Source organism: Caenorhabditis elegans, chromosome II (assembly GCF_000002985.6).
Source record: "Caenorhabditis elegans chromosome II".
In the NCBI taxonomy this organism is placed as follows: Eukaryota; Metazoa; Nematoda; class Chromadorea; order Rhabditida; family Rhabditidae; genus Caenorhabditis; species Caenorhabditis elegans.
The window spans coordinates 909,688-932,600 of NC_003280.10; the positions used below are offsets into that span (position 1 = coordinate 909,688).

At 38.1% G+C, this 22,913-nt stretch overlaps 8 protein-coding genes, 1 non-coding gene and 3 pseudogenes across 13 annotated transcripts; 8 read left to right on the plus strand and 4 right to left on the minus strand.

Annotated features, from left to right (window-relative positions):
* Positions 1-81: 81 nt before the first annotated feature.
* Positions 82-2,038, plus strand: fbxc-27 (F-box C protein). Its single transcript, NM_061446.3, has 2 exons — positions 82-1,263; positions 1,773-2,038. The coding sequence occupies exons 1-2, from the start codon at positions 197-199 to the stop codon at positions 1,903-1,905; spliced, it is 1,200 nt and encodes a 399-aa protein (NP_493847.2). The 5' UTR covers positions 82-196; the 3' UTR covers positions 1,906-2,038.
* A 254-nt stretch (positions 2,039-2,292) lies between these two features.
* Positions 2,293-3,365, plus strand: fbxc-31 (F-box C protein). The gene is made up of 3 exons (NM_061447.4): positions 2,293-2,389; positions 2,441-3,112; positions 3,175-3,365. The coding sequence occupies exons 1-3, from the start codon at positions 2,319-2,321 to the stop codon at positions 3,296-3,298; spliced, it is 867 nt and encodes a 288-aa protein (NP_493848.1). The 5' UTR covers positions 2,293-2,318; the 3' UTR covers positions 3,299-3,365.
* Positions 3,366-3,984: 619 nt separating this feature from the next.
* Positions 3,985-5,532, plus strand: fbxc-33 (F-box C protein). Its single transcript, NM_061448.4, has 3 exons — positions 3,985-4,059; positions 4,359-5,315; positions 5,361-5,532. The coding sequence occupies exons 1-3, from the start codon at positions 3,998-4,000 to the stop codon at positions 5,485-5,487; spliced, it is 1,146 nt and encodes a 381-aa protein (NP_493849.1). The 5' UTR covers positions 3,985-3,997; the 3' UTR covers positions 5,488-5,532.
* An 860-nt stretch (positions 5,533-6,392) lies between these two features.
* fbxc-29 (F-box C protein) lies at positions 6,393-7,783 on the plus strand (the record flags this gene model as incomplete). The annotated part of the gene is made up of 3 exons (NM_001392997.1): positions 6,393-6,454; positions 6,514-7,542; positions 7,589-7,783. The coding sequence occupies 3 exons, from the start codon at positions 6,393-6,395 to the stop codon at positions 7,719-7,721; spliced, it is 1,224 nt and encodes a 407-aa protein (NP_001379754.1). The 3' UTR covers positions 7,722-7,783.
* A 153-nt stretch (positions 7,784-7,936) lies between these two features.
* On the plus strand, positions 7,937-9,730 carry fbxc-30 (F-box C protein; the record flags this gene model as incomplete). Its single annotated transcript, NM_001129156.3, has 4 exons — positions 7,937-8,007; positions 8,071-9,058; positions 9,110-9,150; positions 9,580-9,730. The coding sequence occupies 4 exons, from the start codon at positions 7,937-7,939 to the stop codon at positions 9,728-9,730; spliced, it is 1,251 nt and encodes a 416-aa protein (NP_001122628.1).
* A 157-nt stretch (positions 9,731-9,887) lies between these two features.
* R07C3.16 lies at positions 9,888-10,720 on the minus strand (annotated as a pseudogene). Its single transcript has 3 exons — positions 10,597-10,720; positions 10,306-10,550; positions 9,888-10,260 (listed from the first exon to the last, which is right to left on the minus strand). Coding segments are annotated over exons 1-3 (742 nt in total).
* Positions 10,721-11,171: 451 nt separating this feature from the next.
* Positions 11,172-13,219, minus strand: clec-44 (annotated as a pseudogene). The gene is made up of 8 exons: positions 13,109-13,219; positions 12,974-13,062; positions 12,780-12,915; positions 12,608-12,725; positions 12,453-12,556; positions 12,313-12,405; positions 11,521-12,258; positions 11,172-11,471 (listed from the first exon to the last, which is right to left on the minus strand). Coding segments are annotated over exons 1-8 (1,689 nt in total).
* A 914-nt stretch (positions 13,220-14,133) lies between these two features.
* On the plus strand, positions 14,134-15,509 carry fbxc-28 (F-box C protein). The gene is made up of 3 exons (NM_061451.3): positions 14,134-14,259; positions 14,306-15,304; positions 15,353-15,509. The coding sequence occupies exons 1-3, from the start codon at positions 14,201-14,203 to the stop codon at positions 15,459-15,461; spliced, it is 1,167 nt and encodes a 388-aa protein (NP_493852.1). The 5' UTR covers positions 14,134-14,200; the 3' UTR covers positions 15,462-15,509.
* Positions 15,510-16,806: 1,297 nt separating this feature from the next.
* On the minus strand, positions 16,807-17,744 carry R07C3.13 (DUF148 domain-containing protein). 2 transcript variants are annotated; one of them, NM_061452.3, is made up of 5 exons: positions 17,657-17,744; positions 17,393-17,613; positions 17,187-17,350; positions 17,042-17,142; positions 16,807-16,994 (listed from the first exon to the last, which is right to left on the minus strand). In NM_061452.3, exons 1-4 carry the CDS (start codon positions 17,715-17,717, stop codon positions 17,064-17,066), a joined length of 525 nt encoding a protein of 174 aa, NP_493853.2. In that variant the 5' UTR covers positions 17,718-17,744; the 3' UTR covers positions 16,807-16,994; positions 17,042-17,063. The 2 variants fall into 2 exon arrangements, 1 of the variants encoding a protein (NP_493853.2); NR_134553.1 differs by having other exon boundaries at positions 16,844-16,994; positions 17,657-17,717.
* A 1,304-nt stretch (positions 17,745-19,048) lies between these two features.
* On the plus strand, positions 19,049-19,282 carry R07C3.17. Its single transcript, NR_134554.1, has one exon. It is a non-coding gene; the product is annotated as an Unclassified non-coding RNA R07C3.17 (non-coding RNA).
* A 515-nt stretch (positions 19,283-19,797) lies between these two features.
* On the minus strand, positions 19,798-20,842 carry fbxc-35 (annotated as a pseudogene). Its single transcript has 3 exons — positions 20,784-20,842; positions 20,020-20,735; positions 19,798-19,921 (listed from the first exon to the last, which is right to left on the minus strand). Coding segments are annotated over exons 1-3 (899 nt in total).
* Positions 20,843-21,483: 641 nt separating this feature from the next.
* Positions 21,484-22,640, plus strand: fbxc-34 (F-box domain-containing protein). Its single transcript, NM_061454.5, has 3 exons — positions 21,484-21,555; positions 21,604-22,314; positions 22,469-22,640. Exons 1-3 carry the CDS (start codon positions 21,497-21,499, stop codon positions 22,605-22,607), a joined length of 909 nt encoding a protein of 302 aa, NP_493855.2. The 5' UTR covers positions 21,484-21,496; the 3' UTR covers positions 22,608-22,640.
* Positions 22,641-22,913: the final 273 nt, after the last annotated feature.

Below are 22,913 nucleotides of genomic sequence, written 5' to 3' on the forward strand. Positions count from 1 at the left end.
CTGGGTTCCAAGAGGGGCCTACTGCTGACCCTGCACAGCTGTTGCGCACACCTTTTTTTTACAACACTTGCAGACTGCCGTCCAGACCGGTATATGTATTCCAATTACAAATGCCTACTACTGTCCCCCTGACCTATCTGAGCTCCAAACTTGTGCTCCAGTTTTTGGAGCCCAACTTGAGGAGAGTTGAAATTTGATGAATTTTATAAGGTTTAAGCTCGAACAATTTAGATTTTCCATTTCCTCGCGATGCCCATCACTCCAGCTTCTAGAAAAACATGCTCCTCTGAAAATCAAAAAATTGAAAATCAACGAATGCAGTGTGACTATCAACAAAACCTCCTACACCATTGGAATCCGAAATTCCTTGCAAACCGCCGAAGATCTTGCATCTGGTGTTGACCTTGATCAGTTTGGAGGTAGGGCTTTGGAGCAAGTTCTTGTGCAGGAACCGGATGAGTTCCTGATAAGGGGTATAGACTATTTTGATTTTCAATATAAGGCGGAAAAAATGAGGATTAAAGAAGAAAATGAGAAGATTACCAAGATGGATGATAGTGAGGAGAAGAAAAGGGCTCGGGGCGTACTTGTAAGACGTTTTGCAATGTATCAAGTGAACTGTCTTCAAAGTCTTGCTCAAAAAACCAAAAGCCGTGAGCCAATTTCAATGGTTCAAATTCCTTTCTCTCAATTTCTACACTTTCAAACCACTGACCATCTAGAAGTGCTCTATTACCACAGAAAAACTCACGAAGCTCTCAAATACTTGCTCATAAAGTTGCTCGGCGGACGTGGTCAAATCGCGGTCAACAAATTCCACATCAGCGCTAAGGGGATTCTTCGGATCCCTAGGCTTAAATTGAAAATGTTGAATCTCAAAATTGGAGGCAACAAAATTGACGAAATTTTTGCGACTCTCCTGGAGAACGGAATCATAGACGTTTCGAGTTTCCCACTGCAATCTTTCCATACTGATGGGTGCACCTATCGCCGATATCCGGAAATGCGATCTGCAAAAATGATCATTCTCGAGTGTACTTATTTTGGACCTCGTTTGCTATGGTCAGGAGCCGACGCTCACCCAAGAGTTCATTACACCAAAATGTCTGAAAACGCCTACAATGGAGTTACGAGGCTTGCAACTGATTGGATTCTGAACGCCCCGCCAATTGGAACCATCGTTTCGTTTGGATATTCAGCATGGAATTTTTGTAATTTGCAAATTAAGAAAATCAAGAAAATTGAAGGTGCTATCGTTGCTAAGTGAGTTCATTTTAATTTTTGATTTTTAGATATCAATTTCTAGTAGTTTTAGAAGTTTCAGAGTTCTAGAAAAAGTCTAGAAAATACCAGAAAAACTTTTTAAAGTCTTTTGAAAACTTAATATTCTTTTCTAAATAGCTTAAGACCGTTCCAGAGAGCTGTGGATTGCTCTGAAGTTTTCATTAATTTTTAGCAAGTTCTAAGAAAAGTTTCAAATGCTTAATATACGTAAATTAAGTTAAAAACATTTTAGAATTTATTTTGAATATTCTAGAGAGTTCTACAAACTTTTACATAGGTTTTAAAATATACAGAAAAATCAAGGTTGATACAGAAAATAGTACATTTTTTGGCTACATCTACTATATAGTTACTACATTTCAACGTTTTTAGAAAGTTCGAAACCGCCTGGATAGTTCCAGATAGTCCCAAAAAAATTTGCATCCTTTTGAAATTTATTTAAAACCTAAGAAGCTTTCTTTGATAGCGCCGAAGTTCAATGTTTTCAGGCAACCGGAGCTCGGTGTCATTTTTCGAATCAATGACACTACGGAACTTCATGTTTTCCACGAGAAAAACCCAAAAAAAGCAGATCATTGGAATTTGGTGCTCACAATTCGCAAGCCTTCACAATTGCAATAAGTTGTATATTTTTTAAATGTCACTTTTTTATTTTCAAATTTTTAAAAAAAAGCTAAAAAAAATTTATTTTAATGTATTTTTAAATGCATTTTGCATTTAATAATTTTATTTTGCTATGAAAATATCAATAAATGTTCATTTTAACTTTATGTATATTTTTCAGACCAGTTTCAGATCCGGAAGGCTCAAAAAACATTTGCTTCGTAGTTTAGCAGATATATTTCACATGGTACATACATTCCAAACTTAGTAGGTCCAGGGGAGGAGATCTCGTGGCAAAACGTCAAACTTCCAATCGATACTGTGCCAAATTGACCTTCGATCTACTCCCCTAGTCTGTTGCGATTACTACTCACACTTTTCTATATCATTTTATTTCTAGTGTTTTTTATACCACAAGTTTCTGAATAAAAATGTCTTATTCGAAGCCGCTTGCCTACCCAAGTCAAAAATGTGTCATCAAGCATATGGAGGTTAATTCGAGGTATGTTTTGTTAGAAAATTTGGAAAAAAAGGCCTTATTCATATTTTTCAGATTCAAGCTTTCCCATCAATCCCCATCAATCCGGAAAATCGAAAAATCAACTCCTCTAAGAATCGACAGCTTGACTTTGAAACTGGATCAGTGTAGTGTCAAGATCAACAATATATTACACACTTTCCGCAAAGAGAAGCTTCCCAAAAATATGCAGCTCCCCCAAGCATTCATGTGCTTGATGTCCAAGCTGTTCTGTGGTAGACGGGATCCTATTCAAGTGAAAACGCTGTCGATTGAGTGTAAAGGGTCTCTACAGCTTCCTGCAGGCCTCTGCTTGAAAGTGAGCCATTTGGAAATCCTGGGCTCTGGAGTGGATAAAATTGCTGATGACTTACAACCACTACTCAGAGGATCCAAATTACAATCCATCACTGTTAACAACGACTTTAACATACATCATCCTATATTCAAAACCGCCCATCTCCTAATCCTCAAAAACCCTAATAAGAACTTGTTCCGAGCGACTGCTGCGAGCAATGTTATGGTGAAAAGTACTTGTCAGTTCTTAGATCTCTTCGACAAAATTGTAGAACTTATCAGAAACTGGCAATCTTATGGACAAAAAATCGGAGCAATCTGGAATTTTTCGATGCGTCAGGAACAGTTTGCTCTGTTAAGTTTAGTGCAACTCCGGAAACTGCCTGGCGCCAGCTATAAAGGACATGAAAAGTGAGTTGGCTTGTCAGCTCATGGGGTTTCTAGAGGATCCTAAAATGAATTTTACCTTGCAGATTTTCGGAATCTGGTCGCAGTATCATAATTCCAATCGACAACTCCGCCGAAGTCCATGCTTTTGTCAAGAAGGAGCAAGATGATTGCAATTTGAATGTGATTGTTCGTCGGAGGCAATTTTAATTATTTTCTTTTAATGTTCAGTTTAATTTAATTCAACTCAAATAATTTAATAAATACATCTAATTAATATCTAAGTAAATCATAACAGAACGAAAATTCCAAAATTTCATAGTTCAAAAAAGGACGGCATATCGACTTTGCTTTTGGATTAGTAGAGGCTAAAATTGGTTTTATTGAATATTAATTATCAAATAAAAAACTCCTATTGTTTCTCTTTTTGGACCTCGGCTCCATACTCGTTTCGAAAAAAAAAACAATTTTTTCTGTGAAAAATTCAAATTCTTGATTTTTCTTTTTTACCCATTCTGAAAAAAAAATCAATACATAATTTAATTGCCTATTTAGTTCAAAAACGCTGCCTATCCGCAAAATGAGTAAGACTCGAAAAAAAGACAAGAACACCAGTTTTTCCTGTCTGCGTCTCCAATCGTTTTCCCCTAGCAGTAGAGCGCGTTTACATTCTGATTTAAATAAAGGCAATATACAAGATAGCTCACAAGTCCTGGTGCTAAAGGACAAGGCAAAACGCTTGAATTTTAATCGATTTTTTAGGGAATTTATACCATCTCACTCTCGCCATCCATAATCTTGCCATATTCATGAGTTTCTCCTATTTTTATTTATTTTGTTAATATTTACTATTTTTTCTCAGAAAAAAAACCCAAACACTGAATTAACAATATGGCTTTCAGAAGTAAAATGCCGCCGCTCACCCATCAAAGTTTAAAATGTGTCATTAAGCATTTGGAAGCTAATGCGAGGTACGTTATTTAAAAAACTATCAGTTCATGAGAATGCCTACTTTTTGGCGCGAAAAAAAGCGGCAGCGAAAGAGCATTCGGCAATGAGAGAATTAGTTCCCTAAGATATTTGCGCCCAAAAACGGTAGGCATTTTTATAATCTGATTGTTTTTACTAGAGCTTTAAAAAATTTATTTGTCTACCCCATCACTTTTGAGAATGCTCAGACACTGTAAATGTTCTAAAAAAGTGGTGAGCTAGCCCAAAAATTACCAAAATTTTGGATTTCACCACCAAAGCCCAAAATTCATATTTCCAGAATTCAGCTCTCCCAAAGATGCCCCTCACTCCACAAGACCGAAAAATTGATTCCCCTCACAATCTATAACTTGGAACTTGATCAGTGTAGTGTGAAAATCAACAACACAGACTATTCCCTGACACTTACCAGCAATAACTTCTCGAGTCCCTTCGATTTAGATCAATTTGGAGCTATTGATCTCGACGAAGTGGATGTGGATGGAAATGATGTTCTAGTTGATAATCGGAGTTTTAAGGAAGAGAAGAATCGACTTCTCAGGATGAGAATCGAGATACGGAAAATGCCAGATGGAGTCGAAAAACAAGAGGCTACGGCTGCAGTGGTGGCTTTGGAGCAACTAGAAGACAACCGATGGTTACGTCGTGAGCCAACTTCAAGCTCGATGATGAATTTGTCAATCAACAGTCAATTCATCATATTCCGCGGGGAAAAGCTCTGCTACAATATGAAGCTTCACCAAGCGTTTAGGTACTTGGTAGCCAAGCTGTTCAGTGGAAGACGGTGCCCAATTCAAGTGAAAAAGCTGTCAGTTGAGTGTAAAGGGATTCTACGGGTTCCTGCAGACCTCCGCTTTAAAGTGAGCCATCTGGAAATCCTGGGCTCTGGAGTGGATAAGATAGTTGAAGCTTTCAAGCCGCTCATAGGAAGGATCCAAACAATCACTGTCAACGACGACTTTAACATCAGTCATCCTATATTCCAAACCGCCCTAATCCTCAAGAACCCAAATGAAAACTTGTTTGGCGCAGCTTCTGCAAGCAATGTTAGAGTGGAAAATAACGAGCAGTTCTCAAGTCTTTCCGAAAGAGTCGTAGATCTTATCAGAATCTGGCAATCTCATGGCCACAAAATCGGAACAATCTGGAACTTTTCGATGCGGTCGCAAGAACAAGCTCTGGATAGTATAATGTACCTCCGAAGACAGCTTGGCGCCAGCTTTAGTGGACATAAAAAGTGAGTTGCTATTCGGAAAAAATATAACTTATGTTACTGTTACAGCCTCTCACAGTATGGTCGTAGTGCTGCAATTTCGTTGAACAATTCGGATGAGATTTACGTTTCGTTCAAACAGCAACAGATTAAGGTTTGGAATTTGAAAGTGGTTGTTCGGAGGAAGCGGCTTTAATAATTTTTCTCTGATAGTTTTCAATTTAATAAATTTGTTTTTTTTAATCTTGCACTCTGTATTATCAAAGCTCTTTTTTTGTTGATAAAATTAAAGGCAACCTAGATATAAGCTGCCAAAGTTTGTCAAATTTACAGGGCCAGTTTGAGGTCAGTTTTTGTGATTTAATCGTTTCGCTGATAACTTTGTTGACTTTTGGTTATCAAAAACTCACAGCTGATAACATTTTCGTTATCTATTTTTCTCCAGTTTTGTGTTGAATTTTTTTTGATAATGCCAAAATTGATCGTGTTATCAGCTATCAACACAAATATCAGGCACCAATATTTTATCAAATTTCCGCTATGAAATTTCCGCGCGTTATCAACTAAAATGTTTGACTAGTCCCTGAATCCAACTCTCTGTATGACAACTGTAGCGGTACTGTAGGATTACTGTAGAAGTCCTGTATGACAACTATAGTGGTACTGTAGGATTACTGTAGAGGACTTCTATGGCAACTGTAGCGGTACTGTAGGATTACTGTAGTTTTCTTGTAGAGACACTATAGCTGTATCGTGTAGGAGAATCGTTTAAGATTACTGCAGAAAGATCTTATAGGAGTAGTACGGTGGAAAAAATAAAAGTTCCGTGGATTCGAAAAAAAAACACTAATATTTTTTAGAAGCATTTGTCTCGGACAGTTCTACAAAAATTGTGAATTTACGATTTTTGTTGATAATTCTGGTTTCTTTTGTTGAAATATCAAACGATCTTTTCTTCTAGTATACATACATTGTAAGACCACCCCGCAATAAACCCGGCGGGCTAATTTGGACCACCTGGCGACCCCAAAGAGTCCAATGTGCATCTTGGCAATCTAGATAGTCATCTTCTCCCATTTTTCTCTTCGCTCTGGTTACAAGATGACTCCGCTCTCCTATCTAGCACAACAACCTGTGCTCCAGTATTTGGAGCCAAATTTGAGGTAATTTATTAACTATAATATAAGTTTTATATTTTTGAACAAAAATAAATCAATTTTAGAATTCTCCTTTCTCACCGATGCCCTTTGATTCCCGAAAAACTCGTTCCGATCTTCATCGAAAACCTGCAAATCGAGCACAACAGCATAATAATCAATAAGACTATGTATGACTTCACTATTCACAAGGATATTACACCTATTGGAAGGCCCGACCACTATGACCTAGACGAGTTTGGTGCGGTGGATCTGGACTCTGTAGTGGAGCCGCACAACGATGAAATTCTGATTGATACACGAAATGTGTTTTCTGAGCAAGTGAGAATTAGCGGAGAGATGCGGGATATTACATTAGAATCTCGGCGAATCGCAAAGATTCAAGATGACGATCAGCGAGCTCTTCAACAGAAAAACCTTGATCAAAGGGTTCTGATGCACGGAGTCAATGCTCTTCGGCTAATTGCTCGGGAGTGTCAAACAGAACTCACTGGCTTTCCAGTCCCGGCAGTTTATTCCATGAAGTTTGGAATTAATAAACTTGAACCTAGACGACACGTGATTCATGGAGAGCTTCTGACTTACAAAAGAAAAATACATGATGCTATGAAACACCTGATTGTGAAGCTATTTTGTGGAAGATCGAGCTTCAAGGTAAAAAATCTGAAAATTGATTCCAGGGGTATTCTTCGAATCCCCAAATCTTTGAACCTCAAAGTTCAGCATCTACTGATACCAAGTGAAGAATTGGATAAGATCCTTGAAGCCATCCGCCCTAATTTAAGTTCCTTGGAATCCTTGGAATCATTGACTATAGAAAAGACCTATGAATTTCAAAATCCGATGGTTCAAGCTATTCCCCTAATTATTCTTAAATATGGCTATGGATATCATACTCTTTTGAGAATCAACACCGGATACCCTAGAATTCATGTCACGCACTCTATTAACAGAATATCAGAGACTATTCGAATATGGTTGGAGGAGGGCCGGGAAATTGGAACTTGCTGGACGTTTGAATCTGAACGAAAAGCCGAAGGAAAAGTTTTCATGGCGGATTTGAAGAAAGATACTCGAGGCACGACTTTGGAGGGGTAAGGACTCTTACAATAGTTCAAAGTTAAATCACTTATTTTTCAGGCCACCAGGATCCTTCCCTACTATCATTTTTCGAATGAGTGACTCTACGGAGCTCCGCGTAACTTACGAGTTCAGCAAAATAATCAATACCGTCTGGAATATTGCCCTTACAATTCATGCGAGCAGTCAATGAAGCCAGAAAACTTGTTCAGTATATTTTTTTGAAAACTCGTTTAAATAAATAATTCCATACAAGACTTTTTAAATTCTGGCAGCCAAACTTCCCATAGAATGCACCTAGGTTTCCTTCCTACTGACCTAATTTCCCAGTTACACGGAGCGAGCCCTGACCAGTCGATACATTTGCGTCGACGTCTCCTCGCATTCCACCCTTTTTGCCACTCAAAAATGTCTACTGCAAACCCGCTATCCTACTCGAGTCTGAAATGTGTTATTGGATGGTTGGAGTTCAATTTAAGGTGAGATCTTTGTCTTCTGGTTTTCCGGTTTTCTATTTTTCAAAAAATGCTTTTAATGTTCAGAATCCAACTCTCCCTACGCTGTCCAGACCTACGGTGTGCGGAAAAATCCGCGAATCTGCATCTCAAAAATCTCGAACTGTCCCAAAACAGTGTGATAGTCAATGGAACGATTTATCGATTTTTTGTGATCAACTCAACATGCAAAGATAAACTTCCATATGACCTCGATGAGTTCGGTGCGATGGATTTTGGAGCAATCGCAAACGATTCTTCGGAAGTTTTATTTGATAGTAGAGAAGAGCACACTGAGCGTTCCAGAGTGGCTAGCAAATTGTACAGTTTGAAGCGAGAACCAGAGAGAATCGCTCAAATAGAGGATGAAGAAGTTCGAGCTGCAGAGCAGGAAAAATTCAATGAAAAAGTACTTGCTCACCAGGCAAATGCTCTTCGTTCTATCGCTCGCTTGAGTAAAAGCCAAGTTCCACTTGAAATACAGGAGGCTGAGCCACTCACCCAGTATCTAAAATTAGAGTCTGGAGTACTACATCCACGGCAGCTCTGGTTTTCAGCGCCACCGATTCTTGGAGAGAAACGGGTGGAGGTTTTGAAATATTCTAGACGGCTTCACAGCGCTGTGAAGTATCTGGTGGAAAACTTGATCGGCGGTAGAGCTCAAGTAAACATTCAAAAACTGTCTATCAAGCCACAAGGAGTACTTCGGTTACCGAAAACTTTAAAGTTCAAAATCTCGGAACTAGATATAGGATGTTGGGAAACCGAGAAGTTGCTCAACACAATCAAGCCGCTGCTCACATTCTCCAGCTTCCCACTGAAATCCCTGTCCATTTACGGAGACTCTCATTTTGCGGACCCCATTATTCAAATTTCCCGGCAACTTTGCATCAGCACACAGGTCGCAATTGCTAGGTTAGCTAATCTGCGATATGGCCATCGAAATGTTTTCGTGAAGAAAATGAGCAAATATATGATTAATGATTTTTTGAAGTTGACCAAAAGTTTCGTGGAAAATGGACGGGATCTTGGATCGGTATATAGTTTTACCTTTACAAAGGAGTAATTAGCCAAAGTTTGTTTTGAGGATGCTCGAGATTTTGCGGAGAGTTCTGGCAAATTGAGAAGGTAAGCTTATTAGTTTTAATACGGTAGTGGTACTGTAGAACCACTCTAGTGGATCTGTAGTATTACTGTAGTGGCACTGCAGAATTACTTTAGTGGAACTGTACATAAGATTACTGTAGAGTTCCTGTATGACAACTGTAGCGGTACTGTAAGATTACTGTAGAGGTCCTGTAAAGCAATACTGTAGGATTACTGTAGGTGTCCTGTATGATAACTGTAGTGGCATTGTAAAATTACTGTGGAGATCCTGTGTGATATCTGTAGTGGTACTATAGGACTACTGTAGTAGCACTGCAGGTTCAATCTAGTTGAACTGTAGGATTACTGTAGCTGCACTGTAAAATAACTCTAGAAGTTATGTTGCTGTAGAAATACTGTTCCTGCAGGATTGATGTGCACATTTCTCACGATTCCTTGTTTGATTTTCAGATCGGAACCATCCCTGATCGTTGTTCGAATGAAGAACACTGCGGAACTCCTTATAACTCTACAAGCAGAGGAAAACCAGGAGAATCATTGGATTGTGAAGTTGGAGGTTCAAGAAATCAGTGGTGGCAATAATAAAAATCCACTGGAGTAATGCTTGTTTTTAAGACAATAAAGTGTTTTTGTTTACTGCAGTGGAAAAATTTTAAATTGCTCAATTTTAGAATAAAATATTTAGTGTAAACTTTTTGAATGGTACTGTGGAAGTTCTGTAAGTTAGTCTGCAAATTTATTGTAAAATAAGATAAAAATTAATCCAGATCACTTCTATAATCCGCTGCATATCTGTAACCATCAGAATTACACGGATTGCACTGGAAGGACACTTTCAGCACGTTAGTATACGAACTGTAGTACTTATAAACGTCATCGTTAGTAAGTATTGCGAATGGGCCGACGTCATCAATTGCTCCGTAGAGCATCATTTTCAAATTAGAAGAGTCCATGATCAGATCCGTGAATCGAATTTCAGGAATGGAGTTTTGTGGTGCAACAATTATGTAGGTGCAAGGAATAGGAGTTCCATAGTGTTTGTGCGCTATGAACTGAAACCAAATTTCCTAGTTTACTAATATTTCGACACGCCAAATTTGCATCTTGGAAGAGCATCGGTGTATTGAGCAACTGAAAATTCAAATTTAAATTTTAGAAATCATTCAAACAACTCACCTTAACACAAGTTGCATTATTATTGATACTCGTGAACCCATCGCGACAACGTGCTGGACTACGTGGAGTTGTAGTTGTACTTCTTATGTAGGTGGTGGTGATAGTTTCAATAGTTACGGTACTACTCGGTAAGGGAACTTGACATATATATCCCAACAGCGCGTTTTGATTAGACACCCATTTTCCAGCGAAACTTCCCGATTGCAACAGAGATACATGTTGTCTGACGCTCACATCGGGGTTGCCTGAAGTTTAAGTTTTACAACTTTACAACTTTTTATCTGTGTTCACCTGAAACTCGAATTCAATCTTAGAAATGAGTACACCTACTAATTTGCACACAAGTTTGATCATTCAATAGAGAGAAGCCACTGGGGCAGCCAGAATAGTCACGAGTAGTTGTGGTTGGTGTTGTTTACCAATCAAAAAGCTTTGAGGGAGAAATTGCCCCGAATTGCAGAAGAAATAATACGAAAAACTTCATCTCGCGACTTCTTTTTCAGAAATCAAATGGCTTTTACGCAAATTTTCAACAAGTCATAAGCCTCTTAACTATGATTATCAGCTTCTGATAACGATTCTTTCGAAATATCTAAATTTTGATGTGGAACCGGACTATGAAGAGAATCGAATGATCAGTGTGTTGAAATATGTAATACTGTATGATTAGAACTGAAACTATGTAGTACTACTGTAATATTACTGTACTTGAATTGAAATTTACAAATTAAAGGTTCCCAGGAATACATATTACTGGATTGTGAACTTGGATGTTCATGAAAATCAGTGGTGGCAATCTAAATTCTCTGGAGTGTTTCTGTGGAATATCGCTACAGCTTGCATAATCATTCATTCAGAAAATCAACTCAAGAAAGATCAGTTCCATAGTTTACTGCCCAAATGTAATTGTCAATAGTAGTTAACGGACAGTTGAACACGACTCTAAGCACGTTTGTAGTAGAGCTATAGACCTCGAAAGTGTTTTCGGTAACTATAGCAAGTGGCTTTGTTTCATCTATTCCTGAGTAGAGAACTATTGTCCGTCCCAATGGAAGGTGTAGCTCCGCGAATCGAAGCTGAGCAATGGTTCCTGGAGGCTCAGTGATTAGGTAGGTGCACGGATTTGGGTAGCCGGAAAAGCCATAAGAGTAGTTCGGAGAGTAGAACTGCAGTTGCGTGTATTTTGAAGTGTCATAGAGGTCTGATTTCACTCACCGTTCCTTTTCCAGATAAAAACTGAGTTTCATTACATTGCCCAGAGACATAAGGTGCTGGCGTTGAAAAATGCTTTGGATGCTTGCAGATAAATGGAATCTTATTGCTACAGTCATTGCTCAACCATTGCCCCTTCGAAACCACACTCCCACTCATCGACAGGCTTGAGCATTTTCCGAGGTTTGTGCCAAAATACCCAAAGTTGGAATAATCGAAGAAGCTCCCGTCAACCCAATATTTTCCTACTCCATCAGTAGCAGCTCCAGTTCTAAACTCATCAATCACCGTATTGCTGATCAAGGACTGGATGAAGTCGTTCTCAGCCTGGGAGTGAATTGACACCAAGTCTTCTGAAAGGCTCAGGCAGAATTCCCGGGCGTCAGGTTCACTGAGCAAGTATGTGTTTACTGAGTAGCAAAAGTGAAAAATCAAAATTAGCGGAGTTTCAGCAGCCGACACATTACTTGATTTGGGCACTTCGCAAAAGAAGCTGTGAGTGGAGTAGTCTTCATCCGACGAGAACCACTTCCCTATATCACTTCCCAAGGCCCACATGTAGCCGCGCGGTCCTCTAACAGGTTTTGGATATCCGCTAGTAAAGTTGTTATAGTTGCTAGTTGTTCCAGAGCCATCAGTCCATTCGCAGGAGGAAGGTGACGGAGATTGGCAGGTCAAGCCGAGCCAAATTGTTTTGGTCTTATTGTTGAGGGCAGCAAGGTTCAAGAGCGCCGTGTTGTCCTGAAATTGGAAATTGAAGATTAACACTTAAGTCCATACTTTAAAAATAATTACCTCTGCACTATGAATTGAAACCAAGTTGCCTCCGCCACTAATATTCCTACACACAAGGTTTGCACCCTGGAAGATCATCGGCGTATCGAATAACTAAAAAATGTTTTATTAATTTGATCAGAAGCCTCTGTGAAACCTACCTTAACACAAGTAATGTCATTGAGACTTGAGGATCCCGCTGGACAACGTCCTGGAGCTTCGGGCGTCGTTGCAGGTGCTCTGGTGGATATGGCGGCGGTGGTCGCTGTAAATTTTTTTTTCAGATTTTCAGATGGTTCTACAGATAAATTCTTACTCTGCAACTTCACAAATATATCTAAACTGCGAAAAATCATCAGCGGACACCCACTTTCCAGCCGCGCTGCCCGATTGCGCCATCAACGTGTAATTTCCGGCATACAAATTCGGGTTTCCTGGAATATTTTTTTTTCTAATTTCAGCATCCATTTCTAGCTGTCACATTTTACCTGCATCAAAGTTGTTATAGTTGGAGGTGTCGGAACTATGGTCCGTCCAGTTGCATGGCTTGTTGGCGTCACTGCAGATCAGCCCGATCCATTTAGGATCGTATGAGATTGAAGATTGAACAAGTGCTCTGTTGTCCTGAAAAGATGATATACCGGATGCTAGCAGCAGACATCTAGCGGGTTGCTCAACTTACAATCGAATTATGAATTGACACCAAACTCCCACCGGAGAACATTTGACATGCGGCCAATGCATCTACGAACTTTTTTTATTTGCGCTCACCTTAACAAGGACCAACTATATTACAGAAAATAATAGACCTACTAACCTGTATACAGGTGTAACCATTGAGTTCGGTAAACCCATCCGGGCAAAAGGAATAGCTGGAAGTCTGTGTAAAGTGCAGGAGAAAAAATGAAAATAAAATGAAAAACTTCATCCTGTGATTGCTTGTTCAGTCAGCGAATGACTTTTACGCAATTTTTCGCGAGTGATAAGCCTCTTATTCATTTTTAATCAGTTTTTGATAACGATTCTTCCGAAGAAATTTGAAATTTGATGCGGAGTCGAACTATAAAGAAAATCAAATGATCAATGTTCAGAAACGTTTTTTTTCTTCAAAATTAACTTTTTGATCGAGAAAAAATGGTATTATAAAGACGGATGAAAATTGAACTATTCAGCTGAATCCCTCACAGTTTGACGTCCAAAAATTGCGGGAAACTTTTTCGTGAGGCCTATTGCATGACGTCATCTTTATTGTGTGCACGGGTTTATTGCTTTTCCTAGTGCCCGCGAAATCGAGATTCGAATTTTTATCGGGGAAGACAAATTCAACAGTGAAAACCTAGGGCCCCCAGCCACGACGGCACGCTCTTTTCAATGTGCTCTTTTTCTCAGCGCATACCACTCTCCACGTCTTTTCCACTCTTCAAGAATGCATTAGGGCGCGATTGCTATCGCCCGTGCGGGAAAAAATTTGACGGGGGAAATAATTAGCCCGTGCGTGTGACTGGTATGAATGTGACACGTGGTGTCAGGCTGTCCCATTACGGTTTGATCTACAAAAAATGCGGAAATTTTTCGCCCAAAAAAATGTGACGTCAACACGTTCTTAACCATGCGAAATCAGTTTAAAACTCTGCGTCTCTTCTACCACATTTTTTGTAGATCTACGAGGATCTAACCGTGATGGGACACCCTGACACCACTGTGCTTGGCCTCTTCCCTGTTTCCCCCTCTTCCCGGCTCGGCTGGAAACGCGCACAGAACGTATAAATGGACCCTAAAAATCAATAAGTAGGTAGCTAGCGCGTTATACATGTTCTATTCTTGTTTCTCTCATTCTTTTCTCTGTACAATCCCTGGATTTCTTACGTTCCCCACTGGATTCTCTATGCAATAATTTTTGTTTCAGATTATGCTGCTCGCTTATCAATCTGTCATAGCCTCTATCACTTATTTGAATCCAAATATCAGGTTTATTTTTTTCGATTTTCAACCACTTACAAAAATAATTTTTCAGATTCCAACTGTCCCGTCGTTGCCCATCACTAAAGTCTGCAGAAAAATCAGCACCTCTTTTTATCAACAAGCTGAAATTGTGTACAAACAGCGTAGTTGTTAACGATATCAGCTATGAGGTTGATGTCTACAAAACCTCGGAAGCGGTATTGCTGACGTATAATACAGATTTGGATGTGTTTGGTTCCATCGATTTTGATCTGGAAATTGAGGAACAAAATGAAATATTACTGGATCACAGAACGTACATGGCTGAGAGAATGAGATTGGAAAGAGAAGTTCTAGGTTTGATGACACACTCTCGAAATCCGAATGCCGATTTGAGCCGACTAATGGAGATTAATAGATTGAACAAAATTCGAATTCAAGCTCGGGAGGACAGAAGGGAAGTACCCAACACTCCACCGGAGCCTCCACTTGTACAGGTCATTGAGTTTGCAGTCATGGAGACGGATAATTATGGCGACTGTTTAGAAAATGAGCAGCTTACCTATGATCGAAAACTTCATGATGCTGTTAAGTATATCATGGAGAAGCTTTTCTGTGGCCGAAAGACTCCGGTTCACCTATCTACTTTATCAATCAATAGTTTTGGAATTCTACGGATTCCATTAAACATGAGATTCAAGATCCGACATCTGAAGCTGGTATCTGGTCATGCAAATGAAATCGCAAGCAAAATTCGGCCGATCATTGAAGACTCGAGTTTCCCGTTGAAATCTATAATAATCAAGGATCCAGTCGAGTTTGACGATCCGATCTACCACTCCACACAACTCCTCGTTCTTAGACATCAGCTTGAGAACCGATCACCAAGGTTTCTAAACGTCAAAGTTCTGCCAAATCAATTGTATGTTACGACTAAAATATTGAATTGGGTACAACAAGCCCGGCCAGTTGGGACATGTTGGGAATTTGTTGGAATTGATAAGAACTCAAAAAGGCAGTGCGTTCAAAAACTCATGCAAATACCTGGCGCGATGCGTGCATTGCACACAAAGTAAGTTTTTGCTTACTTTTAATATTCCAGTTGTAAAATTTATTTCAGGTTATGTTGGATCATTCTACCAGCAAACGACGATTCGGAAATCCACGTCACTGTCGCTCAAGATAAGATAAATTCGAAGCAATTCAGCATAAAGTTAACCGTTTATTGAAGATTTGTTGAAATTTCAAGTTCTAATAAAATTTCTGAATTTCTAAAATTTTTGTGCTAGGGTTTCACGACTTTCGAAACAGTTGGTGTAGCCTATGATCTGTAAGCCGAATCGATGTTACCTCGTGTTATTTTGGAATAATTTTTTTAATACGTCAACACAAAAGTTAGAACACAAATACAATGCAATAGACTGACATCTGAAACTAAATGACATTTGACAACGTTAGGAGCTATCTGAACGTTGAATGAATTAAACGGTAAGGGCCGGCTGGGGTTCTACATTCATTTATTGGTACAAATAGGAAAGATAAATAATACAATATTGGAGATGGTATATATAGGTAGGAAAAATAGGCGGAGCCAAGATGCTGTGGTGTTAGGGATAAGAGAGTTTGATGGGGACAGAAAAAGGTGGGAGGAAAGTCGGCGTACATCAAAGGATGATTGTTTTTGACTTAGACGTTATTAACAATTAAAACAATAAATAAAAATATAATTCAATTATTAATCCATTATTAAATTCCTTGGCTTTTGCTTGATTGAGGTATGAATCATGCAATGATTTCATACATTGAACGTTAAACACAAAATTGGGAAAAATTCTACAATATATTTGACTACATAGGAACTGCCGAACATTTTACGCAACTTTATAGGACATGGGGAATCAATTAGTAGTGTTTATAGACAAGAGTGTTTATATGAAAAAGGCAAGTGAGCTAACAGACGAGTTGCACAGTTATTCCGAAAACTTTCCATTGGAGCACTTAGAAGCTGGTGGTCTTTTTTTACCGGATATTGCGTTTGAACTAAAACTGGAATATTCGTACATTCAAAAGGATATGTTGCATGCAATTGTGGTTTAAACAATAGGAATACTCATCAAGGAAAACGGAACTTTTAAAATTAATATTTTGTCTTCACGAGTTGGTTCAAGATGATTGTTTTGACAAGCCACATGTTGGTGAAATCCTCGATGATTTTTTGCCGTTCCAATGATTTTTGGTCTGTATCAAACCGATCGAGATTTACAAAACCGCATAGAAACTTCTGAAACCATTTAGTCTTTTTTTGTAGACTTTTCGAGAAAAAATTCAAAAAATTCAAACAATGAGGATCATAAGAGTTCTTGAATAAAGTGTAACTTATGTGGTTTTTTGAAACTTTGTGAAATCATGGAAAAGAAATTTCGAAGAATTCAAGTCTTCAAGATTATTCCCAAGTTATCCGTAGATTCCTGGAAAATTTCGAAGTGTTCTTAAAAGCTTCCCAATTAGCGAACAAAGTCAAGACCCTCCATGGAGTGTTCAAACGGCTGCTTGTATGAAATAAAAGACAAAAAACACAATTCACACAATTCATTTCAAGACATGGGACACTTTACAAGAAGAAGAAAGAAAGAATGGGCATCAAGAGAGCAATGGTGGAGAACGAAGTATTTGCTTCCGATTTAGCTTCGATTTCGGCAGCTTCAGCTTTACCCGCTTTGAAATCATCGGATGATTTATAGTCAGAAGCCTTGATTTCTTCACTGAAAAACACTATTATTATTTTTTGCCTTAAGTATGTCTTCCTCACTTTGGGCCAAGGAGGCAAATAACTATATACTCAGCGGCACACTTCTTAATAGAGCACCCAAGTTGAGTTTGAACCGGGTTGATCCAGTGAAAACAATTAAACTAGAATTAGAACATCTATGTATGTTTCTTGTTGTTAAACTAACCATATAAGCTCTCTCTTTTTCGTCCATTTTGTCAAAGTCCATACCAAACAAAGCAAGAATTTTTGCAACTCAGAAGCATGTTTTTTTGAGTTGGTTAAGTAAAAGTTTCCGCGGTCCTCGCATGACATCTTATCTGATTTCGCTCTGAGCGATTCATCGATAGTCTTAATTTCAATAACAGTTATTTTTTTCAATTAATAACAAACCAAGTTTTGCACATTAGTGAGCTTGAATACACTTTTAATGTTGTCTCGAAAATCTTTGACGTGTTGTTCCACCATTGTGGGAGTGGTCTTCTCATTCAACTCGATTTTCACCCCGAACCCCTTACTCATCTCCTCCATTGATTTCTTCGATTGTTCCTGCATTTCTTTCATCTTCGCGTCCATGTCACCGCCAGCCTTCAATTCTTCAGCGGAAGATGCAACTGTAATAGAAAATGAGAGAAGCCAACTTCTTTGACCGCAAACCACAAAGCATGACAAGAAGAAATGTGCTTGGAAGCATTTTGATGGCAGTAGACATCGGCATCTGCGTGTTCTCTTGATTGAGAAGACTGATTTGTTTCTGTGTTTAGCCTGCTTATATAGCAAAAATTTTCTGATCTTATCTTTTTGACCTTCTAGAAGGTCAAAAATAAAAAATAATAATTCAGCTCGTTTTGTTTATTTTTTTTAGAACACGTGAAACTGTGAAGTATTTTCTTGCTGTTTTTTATAATTCTATGTTGAAATAAATAATTCGGTTTGCTAATGAGCTTCAAGGCTTGAAAACTACAGGCCTTGACCTGGCTGTGGTTCTTAATGTGGTTCTGAGGGATCATAATTAAAAAGCTTCACGCATTTTTAACTATAATAACAAAACATATCACTATGAGGAAAATTTATGTATTTTTTCTTAATTTTCGCATTTTTTGTATTCTTGTTTGAATTTTGGCTTGAATTTTTGGAATTCATTTTTGGATAAATTGAAATATTTTTGTACATAGAGAAGGATCGACGAATTTGGCGAGATAAACGAATTTCGCAATGAAACTTTTCAAAAATATTTATGGCGGAAAAATAACCCCAATTTTAGCTAAAATTCTGAACTTTGCCAGCTTTTCTGGGTCGCAGCGATCCTTTATTGCTTAGTTTGGTAGTATATCTCTTTTTTTTCGTTGATTGAAGTACATATAAAGACGATATAAAACCAAAATCATTGAAATTGGTTACCTATATTTATTAAATGTAATCTTATCAACGAAATAATGCGAGAAAAATTACCACACTATGAAATAAAATATGATCATTTAAAAAACGTCAATCTCGGTCCGCTGCGACACAGAAAAGTGGGCAAAATTCAGAGTTTTGGCTAAAATTAGCGTATGTTTGTTCATAAATGTGGAACGTTCGTAATCGTACTAGCCTTCAGACCTCCTTTAACTCACTGCCGGAAACATCGTCTAGGTCAAACTTTGGAAACAAGTTTGAAAGCCTGATTTTCAAACTAAATTTTGACTGAAAACTTGAAATACTTTGAAACTTCAATATCTTTCGACTGTGAGTATTTCGAGAGTCAAAAGAATTTGGCTACATTGCCTGCTACCGTAAAACTGTAATTTCTTCCACTTTTGCTTGAACGCAAGGTTTTTTAACACAGCTAAGGCATGGGTAAATCGGTGGGAGTAGAGAATTTACTTGCCCTGTAAGATCTGGTCATTTATTTCTGCAGAAAGAATTGTTTCCCAATTCCCATTTTAATCAAATTTTAAAAATTTTAAATTTATTTTAATAAAATAATAAAATCTTGATATTCCACGTGAAGGTCAAGCAAAAAATTAAATAAAAGTCGATGAGACCAGAATAGTTTTGAATAAATTCAGTTCTTGTTTTAATCAAGACATCTTCGGCCGTCGTCTCCATTGCATCAACAAACACAGCTTCTGATGCCACCTTCTACCGCAAGCTTCAGCACCAGATGCACTTGTTTATTAAGCCACATGCCCAGAAAGTAGCAGCTTCAGCTGCAGATGCTCCACACACCTGCTCGTGAAGTTGTACAACCAACGCACCAATCTGCGAACTTGTTTTGGTTTGTAATAAAATTGTTTTTTTATAAAAAAAAAAAATTAAAAAAAAGACATGGCTGTCTATGTCTCCTGAAAACTCACAGTCTCTTGCCGTGACCTCTTCAAAATATGTTCTATATGAGAGGCCCCTTTGTTATAGTGACGTCATTTCTGTACTTCTCTAGGTTCTCTTCCTCTTTTGCTCGCCCCAGACAGTGTGCTCCATATCATATTTGAGATTGAAATCTGTGCTGAAATATTTTGAGACAAACCTTAGATGCCATAGATCTTTAAATAGGAGCCAAATTATAAACCGATGCACTTCCTTCAGGTTCGAACTATCCGTGCGATGCCCTTTATTTCCTAGTTTGTCATAAAATCTGCTTACTACAAATCCAAAAGCTTTATTGGGTCAAATTATAATAAGTCTGCAAATCATATTTGAGTTGAAATTGTTATAAAACAATTTTATGTGAATTCAGTTTTTCCTAAAATTTTACTTTTTGTCTTATACATAAACTTGAAAAGAAAAACTGAAAAAACACAGAAGAAATAGAGTTATTAAAAATCTTCTCTGGGCTGTACTTTGAAGTTCAATCTCCATTCCTCTTGAAATTCCTCGTAGTCGATGGCGAGCTCAGAGAAATTGTCGATGTTCATGGCAACACTTGGTGGCTCCATTAACCTGTAAAAAAATAAAATTCACCGTTCTTTAACAAACCAGTACATTTTCTACACTAAAATACGTGAAACCCAGCTAGAAATTGCAAAAAAAAAGCTCACCGCCTCGATATTGCCGGTCCGAAATACTTCAATAGCCGGGCAGAACTCGCTTTTACATCGTCTTTAGACCAATACGGTCCAACCGAAAAATGGGTTCCAACTTCTTTTCCATGCTCCAGCAATGATGAATGAACTTGAAGGTCTCTCCGATATCAAAGTATCGTGCATGTACCCTTTTATTAAAGACCAGACGCATGCTTTTAATATCCGGAACAACCAAGAGCAGGACATTTTGGATTATTGGGTGTTTGATATGTAGATTTCTCAATATTCTCAAAGCTTTCAATGGGAAGGTTGAAGGGTGGAAGATCGAGGGGAGAGATTCCAGTGTTTCGCGTAAATTTCCAGTGTAAATCTCCAAAGTATCGGTGACAAGATTCCTTGCGTTTTGGAAAGCATCAATATCCATTCTAATGCAAGTATGCTTTGCGATAATTTTCCTATCTCCCAGAATCTTTTTCAGCACATATGATGGCATCACTTTCCCGAAAGTCGTATTTAAAGCCACTCGTTCAGTACTAGTACGACCATCAATTTCTAGCCCTAGGAGAACATATTCTTGACTTGATTTTCTCGCCTTCCTAGTAGTTTTAGTTGTCTTGTAGTAAGTCTCATTGATTTTAAGATTTTCTTGGTTCCAACATAGCTCTCGAATATGTAATGGAGAGGTTTTCTCACAAAGTTGGAGAGATGGGCATCGCATGGATAATTGAATTCTTAAGAAAGTTTAGCGGTTTATAAAATGCACAAAACTTTTGTCTCACCTTAAATTTGGCTCCAAATATTTCAGTACAGATTTCAAATTCAAATAGGAGAGTTGCATGGTGAGTCGATATGATTTGTGGAGGACACTGTCTGTGGGTGGAGCAGAAAAGAGCAAACTGTCAGCAGCGAGCAAAGTTCTGCCAAATCAATTGTATGTTACGACTAAAATATTGAATTGGGTACATTGATAAGAAGTCAAAAAGGCAGTGCGTTCAAAAACTCATGCAAATACCTGGCGCGATGCGTGCATTGCACACAAAGTAAGTTTTTGCTTACTTTTAATATTCCAGTTGTAAAATTTATTTCAGACCATGTTGGATCATCCTACCAGCAAGCGACGATTTGGAAATCCATGTCACTGTCACTCAAGATAAGATAAATTCGAAGCAATTCAGCATAAAGTTAACCGTTTATTGAATATTTACTGGATTTTCAAATTCTAATAAAATTTCTAAATAATTCTTACTGGGGTTTCACGTCTTCTCTGAACAGTTGGTGTGGCCTATGTAAAACTCTGTGAAAGATTTGTTGTCTATGTCTCCTGAAAACACACAGTCTTTTGACGTGACCTCTTCAATGTTGTGTGCACGTCGTCTGAGAGACATTTGACGGCACTTCTGTTTACCTTCAGGCTCTCTTGCTCGCTGCTGACAGTTTGCTCTTTTCTGCTCCACCCACAGACAGTGTCCTCCACAAATCATATCGACTCACCATGCAACTCTCCTATTTGAATTTGAAATCTGTACTGAAATATTTGGAGCCAAATTTGAGGTGAGACAAAAATTTTGTGTATTCTATAAACCACTAAACTTTTTTAAGAATTCAATTATCCATGCGATGCCCCTCTATCCAATTTTGTGAGAAAACCTCCCCATTACATATCCAAGAGCTTTGTTGGACCAAGACAAGTCTGAAAATTAATGAGACTTACTACAAGACAACTAAAGCTATTTGGAAGGCGAAAGAATCAAGTCAAGAATATGTTCTCCTAGGTCTAGAAATTGGTGGTAGTACTGAACGAGCAGTTTTTAATACGACGTTCGGGGAAGTTATGAATTATATCCTGAAACAGATGCTGGGAGGCCGGCAGGTTATCGCAACACATACTTGCATTGGAATGGATACTGATGCTTTTCAAAATGGGAGGAATCTTGTCACCGATACTTTGGAGATTTACACAGGAGATTTACGCAAAACTCTTGACACTCTCTCCTCAATATTTCACCCGTCAAGTTTCCCATTGAAATCTTTGAGAATACTTGACAATGCAGACTTCAAGCACCCTATAATCCAAGGTTCCCTGCTCCTGGTTGTTCCGAATACTGAGAACATGCATCTGATATCTAATAAAAGAGTACACGCGCGATATTTTTACTACAAAGATGACGTCGACTTTATTATTAATAAATGGCTGGATGATGGAAAAGAAGCTGGAACCCATTTTTCTATTGGAATGTTTTTGACTGAAGACCATGTAAAAGAGAAGTATGAAGAGTTTTTGAGCACGTTTGAAGAGAGAGTTTCGTGGAGGTAAAAGTTTTTGGCATTTTCCAGCAGCCGACAATAATAGGGTTCTAAAATAAGGAAGTTAATTCGGTAGTACTGTGGAGTGAAGGTTGACAATGAAAGTACTGTAATAAATACAAATAGTCACTCTGAATACACGATTTGAAATATTTTTCAGAACAAATTATCCGCCATGCTTTGCAATCAATATCGACAACTTCTCTGAGATTGTCATCGGCTACGAGGAATTCCAACAGATTTCCACACCGGAATGGAGATTGAACTTCAAAGTACAGAAGAGAGAAGAATTTGTATAACTCTATTTTCTTCAATAAAATAATTTTTCGTTTTTTAAATACTTCAGCGGACACAACAATTTTTACAAAACTAGAACTTGAATCTACCAAAACGTATCCGTCAAGCAACTTTCTGATTAGAGCTTAAAAAATTCCAGATTTTTTAAAGAAAGTTTATAAGTTTTCAAACGTTTTTTTAAAAAAGATCTAGACGTTTCCAGATATTTATAGAAAGTTCTAGAGATTGCTGAAAGATGTGTAGAAAATTTTAAAAGTTTACATACTTTATTTTAGAAATTCTAGAAGTTTCCAGATTTTTCTATAAAT

Bases quoted from the DNA above. Each gene is read 5' to 3' on its own strand.
- fbxc-31 (NM_061447.4), top strand. From the start codon at position 2,319: ATGTCTTATTCGAAGCCGCTTGCCTACCCAAGTCAAAAATGTGTCATC. The intron at 2,390-2,440 runs GTATGTTTTGTT...CATATTTTTCAG, and splicing joins CATATGGAGGTTAATTCGAG to ATTCAAGCTTTCCCATCAAT. The intron at 3,113-3,174 runs GTGAGTTGGCTT...TTTACCTTGCAG, and splicing joins AGCTATAAAGGACATGAAAA to ATTTTCGGAATCTGGTCGCA.
- fbxc-28 (NM_061451.3), top strand. From the start codon at position 14,201: ATGCTGCTCGCTTATCAATCTGTCATAGCCTCTATCACTTATTTGAAT. The intron at 14,260-14,305 runs GTTTATTTTTTT...ATAATTTTTCAG, and splicing joins TATTTGAATCCAAATATCAG to ATTCCAACTGTCCCGTCGTT. The intron at 15,305-15,352 runs GTAAGTTTTTGC...AATTTATTTCAG, and splicing joins ATGCGTGCATTGCACACAAA to GTTATGTTGGATCATTCTAC.
- R07C3.13 (NM_061452.3), bottom strand. From the start codon at position 17,717: ATGCCGATGTCTACTGCCATCAAAATGCTTCCAAGCACATTTCTTCTT. The intron at 17,614-17,656 runs GTTTGCGGTCAA...TTTCTATTACAG, and splicing joins TCTTCTTGTCATGCTTTGTG to TTGCATCTTCCGCTGAAGAA. The intron at 17,351-17,392 runs GTTTGTTATTAA...ATTGAAATTAAG, and splicing joins TCACTAATGTGCAAAACTTG to ACTATCGATGAATCGCTCAG.
- fbxc-27 (NM_061446.3), top strand. From the start codon at position 197: ATGAATTTTATAAGGTTTAAGCTCGAACAATTTAGATTTTCCATTTCC. The intron at 1,264-1,772 runs GTGAGTTCATTT...CAATGTTTTCAG, and splicing joins GAAGGTGCTATCGTTGCTAA to GCAACCGGAGCTCGGTGTCA.
- fbxc-33 (NM_061448.4), top strand. From the start codon at position 3,998: ATGCCGCCGCTCACCCATCAAAGTTTAAAATGTGTCATTAAGCATTTG. The intron at 4,060-4,358 runs GTACGTTATTTA...TCATATTTCCAG, and splicing joins CATTTGGAAGCTAATGCGAG to AATTCAGCTCTCCCAAAGAT. The intron at 5,316-5,360 runs GTGAGTTGCTAT...TTACTGTTACAG, and splicing joins AGCTTTAGTGGACATAAAAA to CCTCTCACAGTATGGTCGTA.
- fbxc-34 (NM_061454.5), top strand. From the start codon at position 21,497: ATGCAACTCTCCTATTTGAATTTGAAATCTGTACTGAAATATTTGGAG. The intron at 21,556-21,603 runs GTGAGACAAAAA...AACTTTTTTAAG, and splicing joins TATTTGGAGCCAAATTTGAG to AATTCAATTATCCATGCGAT. The intron at 22,315-22,468 runs GTAAAAGTTTTT...AATATTTTTCAG, and splicing joins GAAGAGAGAGTTTCGTGGAG to AACAAATTATCCGCCATGCT.